General features: G+C 35.2%; 1 protein-coding gene across 23 annotated transcripts in view; it reads right to left on the minus strand.

The window, feature by feature from the left end:
* Positions 1–18,659, minus strand: part of Rims1 (regulating synaptic membrane exocytosis 1) — a 480,632-nt gene that overhangs the window by 112,455 nt on the left and 349,518 nt on the right. For 7 of the 23 annotated variants that reach the window (XM_076557939.1, XM_076557934.1, XM_076557932.1 and 4 more), the window contains one exon: positions 85–197. In XM_076557939.1, the coding sequence (XP_076414054.1) occupies positions 85–197 (113 nt within the window). Of the gene's footprint in view, positions 1–84; positions 198–1,235; positions 1,419–7,388; positions 7,461–14,829; positions 14,914–18,659 lie in introns of all 23 variants that reach the window. The other 16 variants (XM_076557945.1, XM_076557944.1, XM_076557933.1 and 13 more) reach the window with 5 other exon arrangements.

An 18,659-nucleotide genomic window follows, 5' to 3' on the forward strand; every position in this document is an offset into this window, starting at 1 on the left:
GGTGTCATTTAACTAAAGGGAGTGTGGAGAGGAGGAGTTTCTCAACTCCAGGTGTTCGGACAAAGAGCTCTCTTGTTCGGATACCTTGTTCTATACTGCCACTTCGAACCGGCACCTGTGGAAGCTGTCTTCCCCGGCGGCTGCTGAAGGACGTGTCTGCTGGAGGAGACTGGGTTGGGCTTCCTTGTCGGTGCGTTCTGCAGGCAAACAGCAAAGGGCGGGTGAAATTCCAGTACAGTCCGGCAGAAGCATTTTTGCCTTTTCCAGTCACTACTAAATCAGGCATAAAACACCTAACTGGGTTACTAGCAGCAAAATCAAATACCTTAAACGACACATGTAGAAGGACTACTATAACCAGAGGCCGAAGGAGGCACATACACATTCTGTGTAGTAAATCCTTGAATTAAGCAGAATGTGACTCTCTTTCTCTGAGGCTGCACTTTCTTAAAGACATTACTTTTTGTTAGTATCCTGACAGAACTAACCACAGCCTCTGGATCTCAAACTGTATATAATATATATAGTTATGAAGGCACGTTGCCAAGCAGCTGCAAGCTACACTCACGTGCCTTTTAGAGTCATTCATAACAATAAGTTCTTGATGCACAGCCTGCCATTACTTTCCAATAAGTTGTGCATTCTTTTTCAATAGAAACAGAAAACAAACCTTGAAAAGGATTTCAAATAACCTTGGACACATGCTACAGGATATTCTGATGTGAGGATTAAAATTGGAAATGAGAATATGAGAGGCATGCAGATACTTCATCCCTGCCCAGATAAAACTGACCTCCATCTGCTGGCATTCAAACACTCTGTAACTAAAGGAATTTTAAACACTATATGGTTTTGTGAACACACATGAAAGGTTACTTTATAACATTCTCTTATACTTTAATAAACAAATAGATATTTAATTGTGAGTAAACTCATCATAAAGCATTTCACATAATAAAGTCTATATGATATGCCACAAACAGATGAAAGGACAGAACACAGCCAGATTTAATTTTCAATGGCAGCTAACTGGCAGGAACTAGAGAATACTGCCAGCATGATGAAGATAGATGCACGTGGTAGAGGATGTGGAGAGGATTAAGTGCCACAAAGAGAAGATTAAAAAAAACTATGGTGTCAGAATGAGTGAAAGCTTCGAGTGCTCAGGAAGGAACAACACCACACCAACACCCGGCAGCAGGACACGAATGCTGGGTTGGACACTGAATAGCAACCTTGTCAGAAGCGGAGAAGGTGGCGCCGACCCTCCAGGGGCAAGGTGGTGCATAGAACACAGGGTTCTGACACTAGAGTGCTCGCTCGACCGGGAGCGAGTGGGATGCTTTCCCCTAATGACTGGTTGATCAGTTGCTCTTGGGATTGCGTATCCCCTTCTAGAAAGGCATGATGGGAGAACCCTAAAACATTAGTGCCAAAAAAGATCTTCAGTCAGCAGGTTTCATTAACTTAATACCAACACATTTGTCCAAGGAAAACCTGGATACTCTTAAAGTGTTTTTTTAAGTACAAGAGGAACACTCATCACACAGTTACTGAGATGGAAATGTCACTCTTATCTAAGCATATGTCACTTTATAAAGTTTCAACCTAAGTTGCCCTCCTATCATCAACTTCATATGAACCCTCCAGAGTCAAAGAATTCAATCTTTTTTTTTTTTTGGAGGGGGAACACAATAAAGATTTCTTGATTGAATGAGGATGTGAAATTAGAATGAGGAACACTGTGGTCTTTCCATGGTGTTCTATAGGAATGTGAAATCTAAATAAATGTGTGCATTTTTTTTAACAATGTCATAGTTCTACAGGGCAAGAAGTAAGACTATGGTACATAGAAAACCAAAAGAGCATGTTTCTTCATCTTAGTATAAGACTAAGAAATAAAAATAAAGCTTGAACAGTATTTTATTAATTTAAGCACTTGGTTAAGCACAAATGGTTAATGTGTGGGTAAAACCAGTTCTCTCAGATATGAAGGTACCTAAAATACGTTTGTGAATACAATGGTAGTTATCTTCATATGGTATTCAAAATCATTATGAAGCAACTTTCTGAATTAAATGGATACATATACATACATATGCATATCTTCATAAAACAGATGCATGCTTTTGATACTTTCATCATTTTAGAACTATTTTAATTAAGTGATGTAAAAAAATACCTGATACGTATCATCCTGACAAAAATTTAACAACATCTCCTCCTTTAACAGCAATAATAGAAAAATGTGTTTATTGTCTTTAAGTGTGAGAATAATACATATTGGTTACCCAAAATGCATTTATGAAGATTTTACTCCATTAGCTCCATATTCCTTCCCTTAAGTAAATATTTTCTTTACAACAAGTCTGATTTCTGCTTCAAGTTATGTCTTCTATTTCAGAACAATGAAAAAGAAAATGTCAATTTTCAGAGAACAAGAGAGTGCAGCTTACACCTGTAACAAAGGTGCATTTTATCCTCTTGGACTGTGGATTAAGGCTTCTTTCGATACTGAGTCATGCCCCAAAAGCTCACCTGTCATTGCCACTTCCAACATAAAAAGAATCTGATAACATTCTACCTATTCAAATAGTTCACCTGTTCTAATTGACTTGCATGTGAGCTCAACTATATCAAACTGAGATGGGAAAAATTTATATGACATATTATTTCCAACACTAAACAACGTTTTATCTATTCTTCTTTATAAGCCATTAAATTATGAGAATCAGATTGTTCAAAATACCTGTTTTGGTTGTGATTTAAAGTTTTAATTGTACAGTTTTCATATTAGTAATAGAGCATCTCTTGGATACTACAATTTTATGATAATCCTACTTCATTTCTTGGGGAAATATCTAACCCCTTAAGAACAACTCAAGTGTGACTTTAGATAAGAATAATTTTGGTGGACTTTTATATTTCATCCAATAATATGAAAAGGTTATAACAAACCATTTTCAGAAATATATAAATGGATTCTGCGTGAATACTGTACTGCTCTATAATATGTCACTTGGAGAGCTGTGTTTGAGCTGAGGGGAGGCTGGCAGACTGAAAAGAACCTAAGTTGTTCCAAGTCAAACATTTTGCACAAGATCTGTTTGGTTCTTTTTTTCTTCTACACAAAATAACTTCCCACTGTCCCATTAGCAAAAAAAGTTCTTGCTACAAGTCAGTTTACGGAGTGCAGCCCAGAGGATGGATAAAGCCACTTTGAGCAAGACAGGGATATGGTCACAGCCTGAGTTCCAAGAGAGTAAAGTTGTAAAGAGATGACCAAAGTTTTGCAGAGGAAAGGTAATGGAATTAAGTATGGTTTGTTTAGGCAAATGGAAAGGAGAACTGAACAAGAATTTCAAGGTACAACAGTGTGGAGTTGAAAGAATCAAGGCTGTTGAGCCTTGGTCATTTTGACAAAATGAGATATAATAGAAGGAAAGAATGTAAAAAGAATGGGAGAGACTTAGAGTGATCATGTTAGAGAAGGAAACCAAGAATGGATGGCAGAAAAAAGAGGAAATAAGATCTAAGAAATAATAAGATAACTAACAGCAAGACCTTTAATGTTAGTATAGGGACATCTACATGCTAAGCTCTGTGTGTGTGTGTGTGTGTGTGTGTGTGTGTGTGTGTGTGTGTGTGTGCATTTACATGGATACATATGTGCATATATCTACGAATTTTTGTACTGTTCACCCTTTGAAGTATAATTATCACTATTTTATAAATAAAACTGAGGATCATTCAGTAACTTGCAGAAAGATGAGAGAAGAAAGCTAGAGACAGGATCTGCACAGGTTTGCTGAAAAACAACAGGGGCCTTCTTTTCTGAAAGGTGAGAGGTGTGTATGATTGCTTCTTTACTTTTGTGCTGAATACTCAAACATAAAGCTTCAACATGCTAGAGGGATATTCTTTTACATTACTCAAGATATTGTTACTGAAACAGGACTCGTTTTTATAGCATGGGACAAAAAATTAGAATTTATAACAAAATATAAACATGCATCTAAAATTGAGTGATTTCATAGGGTTTAAAGGAATCATGCTCTGAGAGTTTGCAAATAGAAATGTATGCAAATGACAATTAATAAATCTAGTTTGTATAATCTGCCATGGGTATACTCATATATGTATGCAGTAGCTCACCATCTGCAAGTGCGTATCTAAATATTTACCTCTGGATTAAATCACAGCCTGACTTCCTTCGCTTAACTCTACTGTGTTAAGTTGGACTAAACACACTTCACCTCAAAATCTTAGATCTTTAGCCAGACATTTCTATTTTTGCAACTAGTCCCAACTGAAGCTTTAAAATTAAGGTTTTGGGGTTTCTGTTTTTAATGATTTGCTGAAAAGGTGAGAATGTACCTAGTATTTAAGTTCCAAAATGGTCTCGTCTATGACAGCCTTTTTACAGGCCTGTAAAGGCTCCTTCACACAGCTATAACACATAAAAAGTTCCCTCTATGAGGAGGGGATGGGAGTGAGATGGAGGGAGGTGGAGGGGTGTGGGAGAAGGGAGGGAGGGGGGTAGGGTTGGCTTGTAAAAGGAAAGGAAAAGTTTTTCAAATACAAAAATTATTTAAAAAATACACCTGTAGGCAATTCTAAATGATAGTACAAGCAAAACATCCAGTCAGATAGGGTACCACAAAAAACAAAAAAAAAAAACACAAACAAAACCAATGCCACAGGAGTGGGATGGACAGATGATGGGGCTTTACACTCAGCTGAACTGGCATGGGGGTGAAAAGTGAAATTTTATCTTAGTAGAGAGTTCACTTTGGCTTTTTTTTTCATGTTTTGCCATTTTCTCATATGCCAATTTGTTGGCTTTTCTATTTATCTTTTGTCATCTTATTGTTATTCCTTAGGAGCCTGTTTGTTTTCTAATGAAAGACAGAAAGGGTATGGGAGGGGCCATGGGAAGGGACAGGGAGGAATGGAGAGGGGCGACTTTAATCAGAATATGTTGTATGAAAAACTGTCTATTATATAAAAGGAAAAAAAAAGGCGAAAGGGAAGATGAAGTCGCGCTAAAGTGGTTGGGAGCAGAAGACGGTGTCAACTGTACCTGCTCTCCACCTCTGACAGGTCACGGAATATTTCAAAATCTTTTCTTGTGAGGCTGTTCCCACCAAGGATAAGTTTGCTTCAGACAAACTTAAAGTCCTGATAATTTCACAGCTATGTTTTGCAGAAGCCCTAGCAAAACTGAAATGTCAGATTTCTTTGTGGAGGTTATTAGCTTCCAAAGAATCAATTTCCAATTTCGGAGTATTGCCAACTGGTAGAGTATTGTCTAACAATAACATGACCTTGATTTTCATTAAAGGCAATTAAAAAAAAAAAGGAAGGGAGGAAGGGAGGAAGACAGGAGGAGGAAGGAGGGAGTTGGAAGGGGGATGAGAGGAAATCAAAGAAAAAGAGGGGAAAGATGAAGAAACAGAATCAATGCCCAAAGCCTTCACATGGTGAACTAACTCACCTTAGCAACACACCAATTCAGAGCTCCTGCAGCAACTACAGTTAATGTGACCTAGAACATACAGGTCAACTTCCTTGTAACCAGTATTCAACAATTTGCTTAAAAGTTAGTCATGTAACTTAGATTCCCATAAAAATCAATCAAGTACTTTAGTCATAAACCAAGAATACCACACATATTAGAGGCTGGTGTTTTCAGCTGAGCCAAGACTGAAGGATGTAAAGGCACGTATTCATTGCTAGTAACCAGCCGGCAGTATTCCATGCCTCAACTTCTTCCTCACAGTCCAATTACTGTTTTGTTTTGTTTCTTCTACTCACACGTTCTCAGTCCCCCCATATCCTTGTCTTTGGTAAAGTGTTTCTCTAAAGGATCAACTTCTCTGTGGATTATTAGATTTCAGCTGTGTTTCCCTTTCTCCATTTTAACCAATCCTTTGACATCTCTCCTCTGAATGTTTTTTCAGATTTCAAATCTATAATAAAGAAATGCCTTTATTTTTGCTGATCACTACTCATTCCTTAAACTAGACCTCAAAGTGGCATGATTTTATGGACTGAATAAACCACTGAACTGTACAGGCTCTGTCTCACTGATGTCTTCCACCATCTACTCTTGGTATTTTGATATACCTTCCAAACTGTTCTCTTTCTTTCTTTATTTATTTCTTAATATTTATTTATTTATTATGTATACAATGTTCTGCCTGTATGTATGACTGCATGCCAGAAGAAGGCAACAGATCTCATTGTGTGCAACCATGTGGTTGCTAGGAATTGAACCCAAGACCTCTGGAAGAGCAGTCAGTGTTCTTAACTTCTGAGCGATCTCTCCAGCCCCCAAACTGTTTTCAAATGGATCTATAATTCTGAAAGTTGAAATCAAATACCCACTTCCCAGTTTAAGGACAACAATTTATAAATAAATTGAGTCTTCAGTACATTAAAATGACATGGTCATGTCAGTCTTAAATTCTTAAGAAGTCTCCAGTTAAATTTTTAGCTTCATTTTCTTTCCCATCCTCTGCATTTCCATTCAAGAATAGGTACGTAAACTAAAAAATTCTTTTCAAGTTTTATATGTTTTCACATATTTTCCTGTTTCAAACTTACACCAAATTTTATCTATTAATTTAGTTAAGTAAGGATGGTCTATTGAATATTTTCAAATTCCCAATGCACTATTCATACCTGTTTTCATTATGCCTGAAATACATCTGATACTGAGCACACTCATTCACCTGTGTTTCCATTCATGCTTTGAAGGATTCTCAGTCTATACTAGGACTTTCTAGGTGTTTCTGTAGCTGTGTCAAAAGAAGTGTTGGTATGTTTTACCTAAAAGTATACAGCACCTTTAAAACTGGAAAAATTGCAAATCATCTATAATTCCTTCGATTATTTTAATACATAAACACAGCAAATAAGTACAGCTATAAAAACCTAGAATCTTAGATTGCACCTCTGTAGAAAAATAAGACTTTTTGAAAAGATGATATTGTTCAAATATGGAATACACACTTACACACTCAAATTATTTACACTTTCCAGTTCCCTGGACACATTTGATGGGATCACAGAAACAAAGCATCAAAGTTCCAGCACATGTATAAGAATGAGTATGTGTCCAGCCCTCCACAGCGATGAGATTGGTCATGAAGAAAACCCATGGTGGCTTGTTTGTTTTAAAACACCTACTATATAAGGGCAGACCCCACAGGGACATTGTTTCATGTCTTCAGCCACTTTTCTCACATAGCAGTCGAGTCATGTCCACAAGACACTTGGAGCGTCACCGTTTGTGTCTGTGAAGGGGAACGTTAAGGGAGAGGCAGGGCACTCCTGGGTCTACACAAAAGGGAGATGGCGGCACACCACGACAGCAAGCCTACCTGTCTGCATCAGAGGCTGTGCCTTTCCTAGTCTGTTTTTGGATGCTAGATCTTTCAGACTTTCTGGAGTGCCTGTGGGAATGAAATGTTAAAGAAATACAAGATAGATGATGAATAAAGCTACAGTCACATCAAACAGTGAAAAAAATAAGACATGAACAATGACAACTTAGCTTAACTCAATGGTTTTGTCAGAAAATACTGTCACAATTAAAAAAAACAAATAAATAAAATATGGACATCAGAATGGATGCTCTGTGGAAGACACAGTGGCTGACAGGCGACATGAGAAGCTGACATTGCATTGCTTTAAATGAGCACATCTATAGCAATGATCTGGTGTGGACTCTTACTCAGTAACTTGACTTCCGCCAATGAATTAAAAAAAAAAAAAGGATGAAATCTATGATGATCAATGCTACAATGGTAATGATTTAGGTGCTGAAAGACCACACAGGAGTTAAGTGACCATTTCTTTTGAAGCTTTGAAACATTGGGCTCTAGGGGATTTTTGTTTGCCATCACCAAAGTATGAAGAGAAAAGCATGAAAGATGTTGACAGAGGTGAACACATTAAACCCAACCATGAGAACTGCTTAGTAATCAATAATAAAAGTGCCTAGGTTAAGTAGGGAGAAATACAAAAACTAGCTACACTTGATAAAACAGAGAATAAAGCCTCTAATTTTACTTTCAAAAAGTACACATAACACTTAACATCTGGAAATTAAAATGTCATTTCCTCCTAAAAGCAATGTACATAGAGAAAGTGAGAGAGAAAGAGATAATCCTTAATGTACCTTACATGTACTTACTTAGCCTAAATGCCTGAACTATTATGTGAACAAAATCACTATTATGGGTGGGCACTGATAATGTATCTCTGTATACAAAACTTATGACAGCTATGTATTTAAGGTGTATAACATGATAAAATGTATATACAAATGTGTGTATATAAGACACATATATCTAAATGATTTTTGCAATTGAATAAGTCAAACCTCATTTCACAAAGTTATCATAGTGCAATATATTTTTAAAAATAATATAAAGTATCATGGCATACAAACACATACTTTTCAAAATTTGTAAGAATATGTACTCTTGTGTTATTACTGAATCTTTATAATTTATTCCTATTACATTGTCCAAAGTCCTTTCTTCAGAAAATGTTGAGGCCTGTATCTATTCTTACTTAGAATTTCAGTGCCTCCTGGACACTAGATGTTGAGGGCCGAAGGATATATGACATTTATGAAGACCTTCAGCCCTGACCTTTTATTATGTTATCTAAACTGACCAATCGCAAAAGGGAGGCACTGCTCTTTTACCCCTTTGAAGGATACAAAGACTGAGGCTTTGAAAGGTTAGCTCATTTGCTCTTAACAGTCATCATGTAAAGCTAGGAGGTAAGCAGAGAGTCCATGGCCTCAGCAACAGTCTCTGTCATGATCTAACCAGAGCAGAGTAGCCCAATGTGTAAATTGTAGTGTCAGACAGGATTTGATCTCAGCTCTTCTGGTAAACTAAATGACTTTAGTCAAGGTACTTGACCTCCCTGTGTCTCACTTGCTTCTACCCCCAAAGTTACAAATAACAATACTATCACCCACAGGCACACTAATTCTAAAGATATTAATTATTGCTTAGCATTTGGATTGTGTATTGGTAGTTTTGGAATGTTCCACAGAATCTGGATTTTGTGGTTGTTAAGCACTTCTAAGAACCAGAAAGTGTTGAGTGCCATAAAGGTACAGTATTAAGTGGTAGTAACATTTATTTGCCCCAAGTACACCTACTCTCAGGAATTTATAATGGTATGCAATTCACAGTCAATGATATGTAATGTTACAACCATTCACAGGTCCACACATCTTTCATACTGGTGTTGCTGTACACTGTCTGTTAAGGTCTTTCAAGGCCATTATAAGTTTTGTGAAAGATTCTTCTAATGACACCTACAAGAATATATCTTTATAATTCTTGTAACTGCTCGAGAAGATCCTCAAATAGAGCAAAAATGGTTCACTTTAATGGCAAAACTCACTGCAAAGCAGGAACAAAAATAGAAAACAAAATTCTAATGTCTTTTTTCTTTTAGATCCACTATTCGTAGCAATGGATATATTGTATATTTAGTCATACCTATCACTAATATAAATAGAGGATTAAGTAGGTGCCATAGAAATGTTATTTATATTATATACAATCAAAATTATTAATCATGTGATCACAAAACAGGTCACAGGGAAATGAAATACTTCCATGTTGTACATCAATCACCTTAAGGTTCTACTGTCAGGATCTTGGTGTAGTCGGATTTCCACTGTAACATTACTCATTCAAAATGTGCTTCATATCTGTGGAATGTTTTGTTTGAAAACTGCTGCTATAATGACAAAATTTTTTAATGATCAATTTCAGTAATAAATACGGGGCCAGAATCTGGGGGTAACTATAAGGGTTTGGGAGAAGGGAAATGTTTGATCAACATTATTAGTTATACTTTGATAGATCAAGAGGTAGGCTATATTTTAACAAGAGTGAAAATAGATGATAATATACTCTATATATCTGAAATCTAGAAGAGACTTAAAATCTTCACTGTAGAAATAATGTTTGAGGGAACAGATATATTAACCTTGGGATTTAAGCATAACATAATGTGTACACACAAGCAACACATCACATGGTACCCAAAAATATATACAATGTTTATGACTTTATATATTAATTAAGATTATAAGACATTATATGTATATTTTAGTGGATTTCGACAGTCAAAATTTGCACTGAGTAAAAAGAAGTAACTCTGAAAATATGATTCGCTTTACATCAAATACACATGTAATAATTCAATTGTAAATTTTCTGGGCTTCAATATAAGAGAAAATTCCATAAATAAAGCATGATTTCTGGTTTATTAAAGTTTATGCATAAGGAATTGTCATTTATTTTATGGTAGTAGCATATGTTTTATTATAATGGGGCCACGTTGCTCAGGCTCAATCTTAGAGTCTTACAGAACATGAGAATTCAGCTACTCCATTTATAACTAGCTAAATTTGCAAACAGAAACAATGCTAGAAAATTTCATGTGACTTAACACTTGTACCCCAGGCTGTAATCAGCTAGTAAACCATTACATTTTCATGAATTTTAGCTTTACAAAAAGTTCTAGTAATCTTTACCATTATTTTATTATTTATAATGTTTCCATGGATCAAAAATACAAGTATGTAAAATGCAAATTTTTCCTATTCTTCAGGTTTAGTACTTAGCCTAGTCTTATGATTTACTCAGAAATATGAAACCCTAGCACCTTATGGCAGATATTCAGTTATTTAAAAGCCGTAAAGACACATTCAAATGTAAAGTACATGCTTATTTTATTTTATTGAATTGAAGCAAAAGTTGTAATTAGAAAACTGGACCTATCTCTAATCAAACTTGCTTGAAATTCCACTTAAATACTATTTTTATTTATATTAATTTTAGCACTCATATTTTTAATGTATAATCAAAATAAGAAATAATTAACATCTCTTTGGGGAATACTTCCCTTTTCAAATTTTAGTTAATCCAATTCCCTGACATTATAAGTAAACAAATATTTTCTGAAGACATCATAAAACTATTATATATATGTGTGTGTAATATATATAAGAAAATATTACATATAGTATACAACAGAATTATTAAACTTGTAATATTATTTAATAATATTTATTAGAAATTTGACATAATATAGTATGTTTTGGTTTAGGGGAAAATGTAACACAAATCTACCAGTGGGTATTTTTCATTATACAGAATAGTGATGGCATGAGAATGAATCTCTGTGTGTACAGAATGCTTATGTTGTTTATGGCTTTCTATGGCTTACGTTGTTTGAAAGTGGAATGCCTACCTGTAACATCTTACGTCCTAATCTATTTGGGAAGAAATAATAAATTCAAGCAAGATTAGTAATGGACATGTACATGCATAGAACTTAAGAATCATTCACCCTTTTGTTACAGTGCTGATTTCATATGTGGGAGTGCAACACTCACTACACACACTAAGATTTTATAATCTGACACATCTTGTTACCTTTTGGTACACACAGCAAAGTGGGTAGAGACACACTCCATTAGTAAGTGGTCGTATACTAGCTCTACCTGTGCACAGCAGCTGACATGTGTTGTGTGTGTCCAAATGGCAAGGATTTGCTGATTGCATCAAAATAGTCCATAGAGAAAGATCATTTTAAATCAAAATGAATCACTTGATATGATCAGTCAGGTCATTTTGCAGAGAAGTAAAAGGTATGAGGGGAAAAAAAAGAAAGTTAATATGTTTATTTGTAAAATAGTTTTTCAGCTGCTGAAACTAAAAAACTCAACTGATACCAAGTCCAGTGGGTATGACATCATCTGAGTAAATTTCAAGAAAAATAGTGATTTTTGTCAAATATTTCCATTACTTTCAAAGTATCAGTACAAGTTCCAGCACATTCACAGTACCAGATAAACCAATGTGAAACTTTTCCAATACAAATCTTGGTGTGACTAACTTAATAAAAACTTCTAGGAGATCTTTATAATTTTAAAGTCAGGAATATTCCCCAAGGGTTCTAACTAGGGTTGTGTTGTTGTTGTTGTTGTTTGTTTGCTTGCTTGCTTTTGTTTTGTTTTAAATATCACACAAGAGCCAGAAAAAAAATTTGGACCTAGATAAATACATCTCCATGTTCAAGCTGAATAAGTGGATGGTACCACCTGAGAAAACATGAAGAATGCCTCTTGTTCGCACTGCATTATGCAGACATGGTTGCATGCATATATGTCCATGCCCATATTTGTGCTGTGGGGAAAAAAGAGGGGCAAAGAAATGCTTTATGACCTTGATAAGACATCTAGTCCCAACTATATAAGTCATTAATGAATCAGGAGTATTATTGGTTACCAATGCTAAAGGTGAACTAATAATGTCCACGACCACATTATTCATTGTACTTAAATCTAATGTGATGACATATTGTGTACCCTAATAAAATTTGCCTGAAGATCAGAGAACAGAACAAGCCCGTAGATTAAACATAGAGGCCAGGCAGTGGTGGCACATGCCTTTAATCCTAGCATTGGGGAGGAAAAGATCAAAGCCACCCTGGACTACATGAGATCAACTCAGTCTAGGAGAGGAACAGAGCCACACAGTGGTGGCACACACCTTTAATCCAATACCTGGAAGTCTCACGCCTTTAATCAGAGCACTTTAGATCTCATGCCTTTGCTTGGGAAACACACACACATTTAATTCCAGCACCAAGAAGGAAGTGATACGGCTGGATAGAGAAAGGTATAAAAGGCATGAGGAGACAGGAACTAAGGCCTTTTCAGGCTGAGGAGTCCTAGAGGTAAGACATGGCAGTGGCTTATTCCTTTGTCTCTCTGATCTTCAGGCAAATTTTATTAGGGTACATAATATATCACCACAATCTAACGTTACACTCATTTTGTTTAGACATTGATAGGACACTCAAAATGATTAAGTAACACTCATGTGAGGTAGCATGTGCTTATTAAGTTTGGTTAAGAGGTTGACATGAATATTTACAAATCTATAATTAGTTAAGAGTAATTCTCCTCTCATTTTTACGGATGCATATTATTCTTATAGCTTGATAAAGTTTACTATTTTCTATTTTCCATAGCAATAAATAATAATTGAACTATTTTAAATCCATTTCTTATGGTTAAATATAGAGACTCTTTAAGGATATATCATTACAGAGAAGCAAAAACAAGATTCAAATTTTGTAAAGTTCATTTCTGTTCTAAACATCTATCTTGCACCTACATATACAGAAATTAGGAAATCTGTAGAAAGGATTGATATGTTGTTAATTGAAAGTAATATGATCTTGTGTATGCTAAGATCAGAGCTATTACTTTTGTGTATTTTGCTTAATAAATGCCAACTGAAGTACATTTACATTCACTATAATTTGAGTAAGGTTCAGCCATTACTTTATATTAAATCACTGTTCTGTTTTGGCATACATTCAAAGACTTTTACTCTAAATGGAAATTCTCAACTATTTCATGGCCAGTACCTTGGTTGTCTTAATCAATGACCTGACATCACCCATCAGAGTATAGGGCACAGAATTCATTGAATGAGTGAGCAGCAATACAGATCTACAACTTTCAATTTACTTCTAAAATTATTTTACATTCTTATTTAAAATGATCTTGCCCACATGTAAACTGGGAGTTTATTAATTCTCTAATTCCATAAATTCAGTCCTAGAAATGTAACAGTAGTATTGTGATTAATTTTAAGTTCTAATTATGCAAATTCAGGCCACATTAAGAGTTTTAGTATTCAACATGTGAAAATAATATGGAAATTTTATAAAATACCAGTTTATATTCTTTCTCATCATTGTCAAGTGATACAAATTCATCTAAAGCAATTTAGATATCCTATCTACCAAGTTATGGAGATGTCCTGATTGTGCACATATTCAGAAAACAAACATTACCACTTTGGTAAGGCTACAATTACTAAGTGACATATATACATAATTAATGCAAAAGAATAGATATGCTCATAAAACTATCTCCATTGCATGTAGCAATTTCAGAGTTCATCTGTCTAATAAATATTATCAATGTGTTCACTGAATTTCAACTGAAGAGAAATGTCTCACAAATCCCAAGACTTCTGTGAGAATGCACAGGAAACACTGAAATATTTAAATAATATGTATGTATATATTAGACATCACAAAACAGGAGAATGGCAAACTGAGGACAGCGACAAAGGGAGGAACACACTGTGACATCTTTACAGGACAGCATGGAGTGGATTCAGTGCAGAGAGGTTTTGTCTTGAAAATGTTCCTACTTGACTGACCCTAGCTCTTGACAATAATTTAAACACAATACATGAAGTACAAGAACCAGATGTCCTTCTTTACACCATGCTTGAAATATACCCCAAAGCTTACAGTTCCTTCTTGGTAGGTACACACAGTAACAAAGCAAACACAGCTGAGATTAAATTGGCAAGCAATGCAACAAAGAATACGTTCTGCAGCACAGTTTTAGTATATCCTGATGCACCTCAAAGTTTCTATTTATCCCTATGCAGACCTAAGTGATCCATAAACGCTTCTAAAAATTAAAAACCCTGAAACAAAGACATATTAAAACGTATCTCTTCACTGGATCCTGGTTGTATTTTAAATAACCCATTTTCTATGCCTTCTTGTTACCATAAATATGTTGAGGTGCTCTCTCAGACTTGAGTGCAATCCCTGACAGAACTGCATGCCTCACTCTGGCTCGCGGATGGAATAATGCCATCACCAAGATCCCCTCCATTTCCTTCTTTCTGTAGCCTGTGAGCCTCTAAAGCCACTTGTCTGTGAGGACGTGACTAGTACCTGTCATTCTCCGGAGATGCATGCTGGATTTGAATCCTGGGGCTAGGAGGTCGCCTCCTATCTAGGGAGGGGGACCATCTACCCCTGTTTGCCCAGTGAACAAGACAGGAAAAAAACAGGACATTTAGTAACTCTTAAAATAAAATAATATACAGAACAGTAGGACTGGAATAATGCCCCCAAAAGTAAAAGTGTTCATTCTTTGCACTATAATTTAATATTTGGTAAACTTAGGTAAGTTATAATAATATGAGAATGTGAAATCTGAAACATTACAAGTGGGTTGAGAAACATTAGGGGAAATTCTGAACATGTCTATTAAGTGTTTCATTTTGAGATGTGTTTATGTATCTACATTTGTATACAAAAATAAATGTGAATATGGTTAAATTTTGGAAAGATGCATATTTAAGGACATTACTTTTGTTTGACTAAGTTGAATGAGTCACTCATGCTGACTAACATCAGCCCTTGAAATTACTAGTGACAAGATGAAGTATGCAAATTTAACTCAAAGGAACAAGTTATCTGTTAGATAAAATAAAAATTCCACTCAGTGTAGAAACCATGACATGAAAAAATAACTCCTAAGAAGGCTACTGATGGTGTCTTTAACAAATTTTCTTGTGGAAAACTACAGGGCCAATTACCAACAAATTGAAGTGGGAACTAAACATAAAAGAAATGGGACATTAAAAGTTCTGCTAATGTGTATTTTCAAATGTGTCTTCGAGTTCATTGAAGATTTTCATTTTTTTCAGCATTTATAATAATATTCTTTTGAGTAATAACTTGAACAGAAGCTTCTTTATTACTAAATCATTTTGAGATTCAGATTGTGTATATCCCCAATCATTTATAAAATCTAGTTGAGTGATTAAAGAAAATAAAAGAACTGAACAGGTCAGGCTTGGACATTTTATATACTAAGCCTGATCTCAGTAGTATAGCCAAAACATGTCTCTGGATATTGGCTTACTCATATGTAGTAAGGGACTAATTTGAAAGGTTTTATAACTATGGAAAGGACATGAAGGTAGCAGTTGAATTAGAGGAAATCTCCCTTCTTGCCCCCTAAACTTGCCTTTTTTGACTTATTTGTCAATTTGAATACAAGAAGCAAAGCTGTCGGTGTGTGACTGGGGCATCTGAGATCCGCAGACAATGGTTACAGGAAGCCTCCCAGAAGACTTGCTTTCATCAAACTTGGACAAACAGCATTAGTCAATTGTTCTTTGCAGACATAACATAACAGGTCTTTAACTGAAGAAAAAACTATGTGCCACTTACTACTCTTCAGCTTGGAGAGTGATTATTTTATTTATAACACAATGGGCTAATTCTAATTACTTAATCATTTCCTTGTTCATAAAACTGGTCAATTCATTCTGAATTTATTTGCTACACCTGTTTAGCAATTCGAAATTTTTGTCAATTCCAGCAAATCTCCAGTTTCTTTTTGTCTAGTCTCTCTGCTTGACAAATCTTTTGATATATTAATTCACACTGGAATCACTAGAAACTGGGATTGTGTTGACATAAAATGTAAGTAAGCTGCACAAACTCTCTTTGTTTTGTATGGTGAGTAAACTGTCTATATGCATTCAGCGTATATAACTTTTAAAGCAATCTAAAATTCAAGGCATCTCTTGCTGCTTGGCATGTCCAAGTATGGAAATTTACTCTTTCAGAGGTATAAGGATTACACTTATAGATACCAAGTATCCCAGGTAGAGTGCTGGTATATAGTTCTCTTATTTATTATTGCCCACTTGGATATTAGGGAAATGTTTGAAATTTAGTACAGTTTTGTAAAAAGGAGGTGATATCATATGTTATCAAAATATTCATGTTAAGCACTAAAGCTTACTTCCTGTTTATGGGTCAATTAGAAACCTCTAAAAAATTTTAGTTCCAATGCTGTTCAGTCACCACAATTGGAGTGGTGAATACATATAAAAGAGGTTAAAAATTAAATTTCATATATTTATTGAATGATAAACTCTAGTGCTACTGTAGATTTTAAAGGTGAGGATTCCTAGTTTGTAATACTGGACAATAGTCTTCAGAAAATGTAGCCTAGAATTAATCAGCAGTGTAAGATCCTGGACCTTGTGGACTAACATCCAATGAACGATTCTTTCTCCAGTTATTCTGTATTGATCCAGTTTCTTCCACTGTAAAAAGAACCTACAAATATTCCTTCAGAGTATGTATTTCAAGGAGTATAAAAACATATGTGAAGTTGTTCTTGGTCTGCACAGCCTGGTACTCAGGGAGCCAACAAAAAAACATGTGAACTACTTAACAATATGACTGTATGTATGCTAGTAATATGTGACCTACAATAAGAGTTCAAAGATTAGAGGGGGTCCAAGTGTGGCAGTAACGGACTACTCTGTGTGTGTAAGCAAGATCTCAGCAGAGCCAGTCTGTGTGTTCTTAGAAATGTTTCTTTCAAAATTACTGGCTTTGCTTCATAGATTAACTAAAGTAAGCTATTTTAAGAAACATGAACGTTATCTATACTTATAGTATTTCTACAGATACATAGTTGTGTTAACGCATCTGAAGATGATTGGAAACGTAAAAATAGAGTTAACAGTTTCTTTTAATGTAGTAATTTTAACTTGACAGGATTATGAGTGATCTTGCTTCTGGAGGCGGGGATTCCAGTCCTTGTGTTTATTTAAACATAAAAGTAAAGGGAACATGAAGAAAAATAACATAACCATGACACATGCAGTGAAAGGCTGTGATGGAGAGGTGCACATTTAGAACGAGCAACTGTGAATTCCAACTTTCAAGAGGCAACTTTGAACATGTACTTGGCATAACACACGTACTTCTTAATTCTCAAGGTCCTTCTGGATATGCTGATATGTAGGATCATCACAAAGCTTGTGCTTTCCCCCCTAATCTTACTGAATAAGGTAAGGGCAGGATCAATTTATACCCATATTTAACCCCCAAATAAATATTATATTTTTATTTCACATATTTGAAAGTTTTTAAATATACTAGCACATTTTTTTACTATTTCTGTAGGAAAAAAATAAATTAAGATCTTCCTGTTTGTCTCTCCTTTTTTTTTTTTTTTTTTTGGTTTTTCGAGACAGGGTTTCTCTGTGTAGCTTTGTGCCTTTCCTGGATCTCGCTCTGTAGACCAGGCTGGCCTCAAAATCACAGAGCTCCGCCTGCCTCTGCCTCCCGAGTGCTGGGATTAAAGGCGTTCACCACCACCGCCCGGAGTCTCTCCTATTCTTATGTATTAAGAAATAGATCTCAACTTCTAGTTTCAAGTCACAAGCTGATAAATCTGGAAATTTCAGATTTCAAATATCAAATTAAAGTAATCAAGCCTCTTCTTGGTTTTCTTTTCAGATAGAATACTTAATTTAGCTTCACGTTTTATAAATGATTAGTACATTTCACAAGGTATTCTAAAATCACCAATGTAGGAGCAACTACTTGTTGAACAAATATTTTATATTACTATCATGGATACAAAAAGCCAGGATTCCCATTTTCTAATAGTGTATAATATCCTTCAATAGACATATCATGGAATTAATAAGCAGTATATGATCTTGGAGTTTGTGGTCAAGTGCATCCTTCAGGTATGGCTCCTTCTCCAGTTATTTCTTTATTGATCTAGGAGTCATTAAGTACAAAGGTTCTAGGTTTAATGACCAGGTTACAAACAATGAGTACCTTATGTGTATGTATGGACTAGTGGCTACATAAGGGGACTTTGTCATGACATGAGATACAAAGGAATTAGACTTAATAGACTTCTACAAGAATTAAATTATTCTTTTTTTTTTTTT

The sequence above is a fragment of the Peromyscus maniculatus genome, chromosome 21 (genome assembly GCF_049852395.1).
Source record: "Peromyscus maniculatus bairdii isolate BWxNUB_F1_BW_parent chromosome 21, HU_Pman_BW_mat_3.1, whole genome shotgun sequence".
Taxonomy (NCBI): Eukaryota; Metazoa; Chordata; class Mammalia; order Rodentia; family Cricetidae; genus Peromyscus; species Peromyscus maniculatus.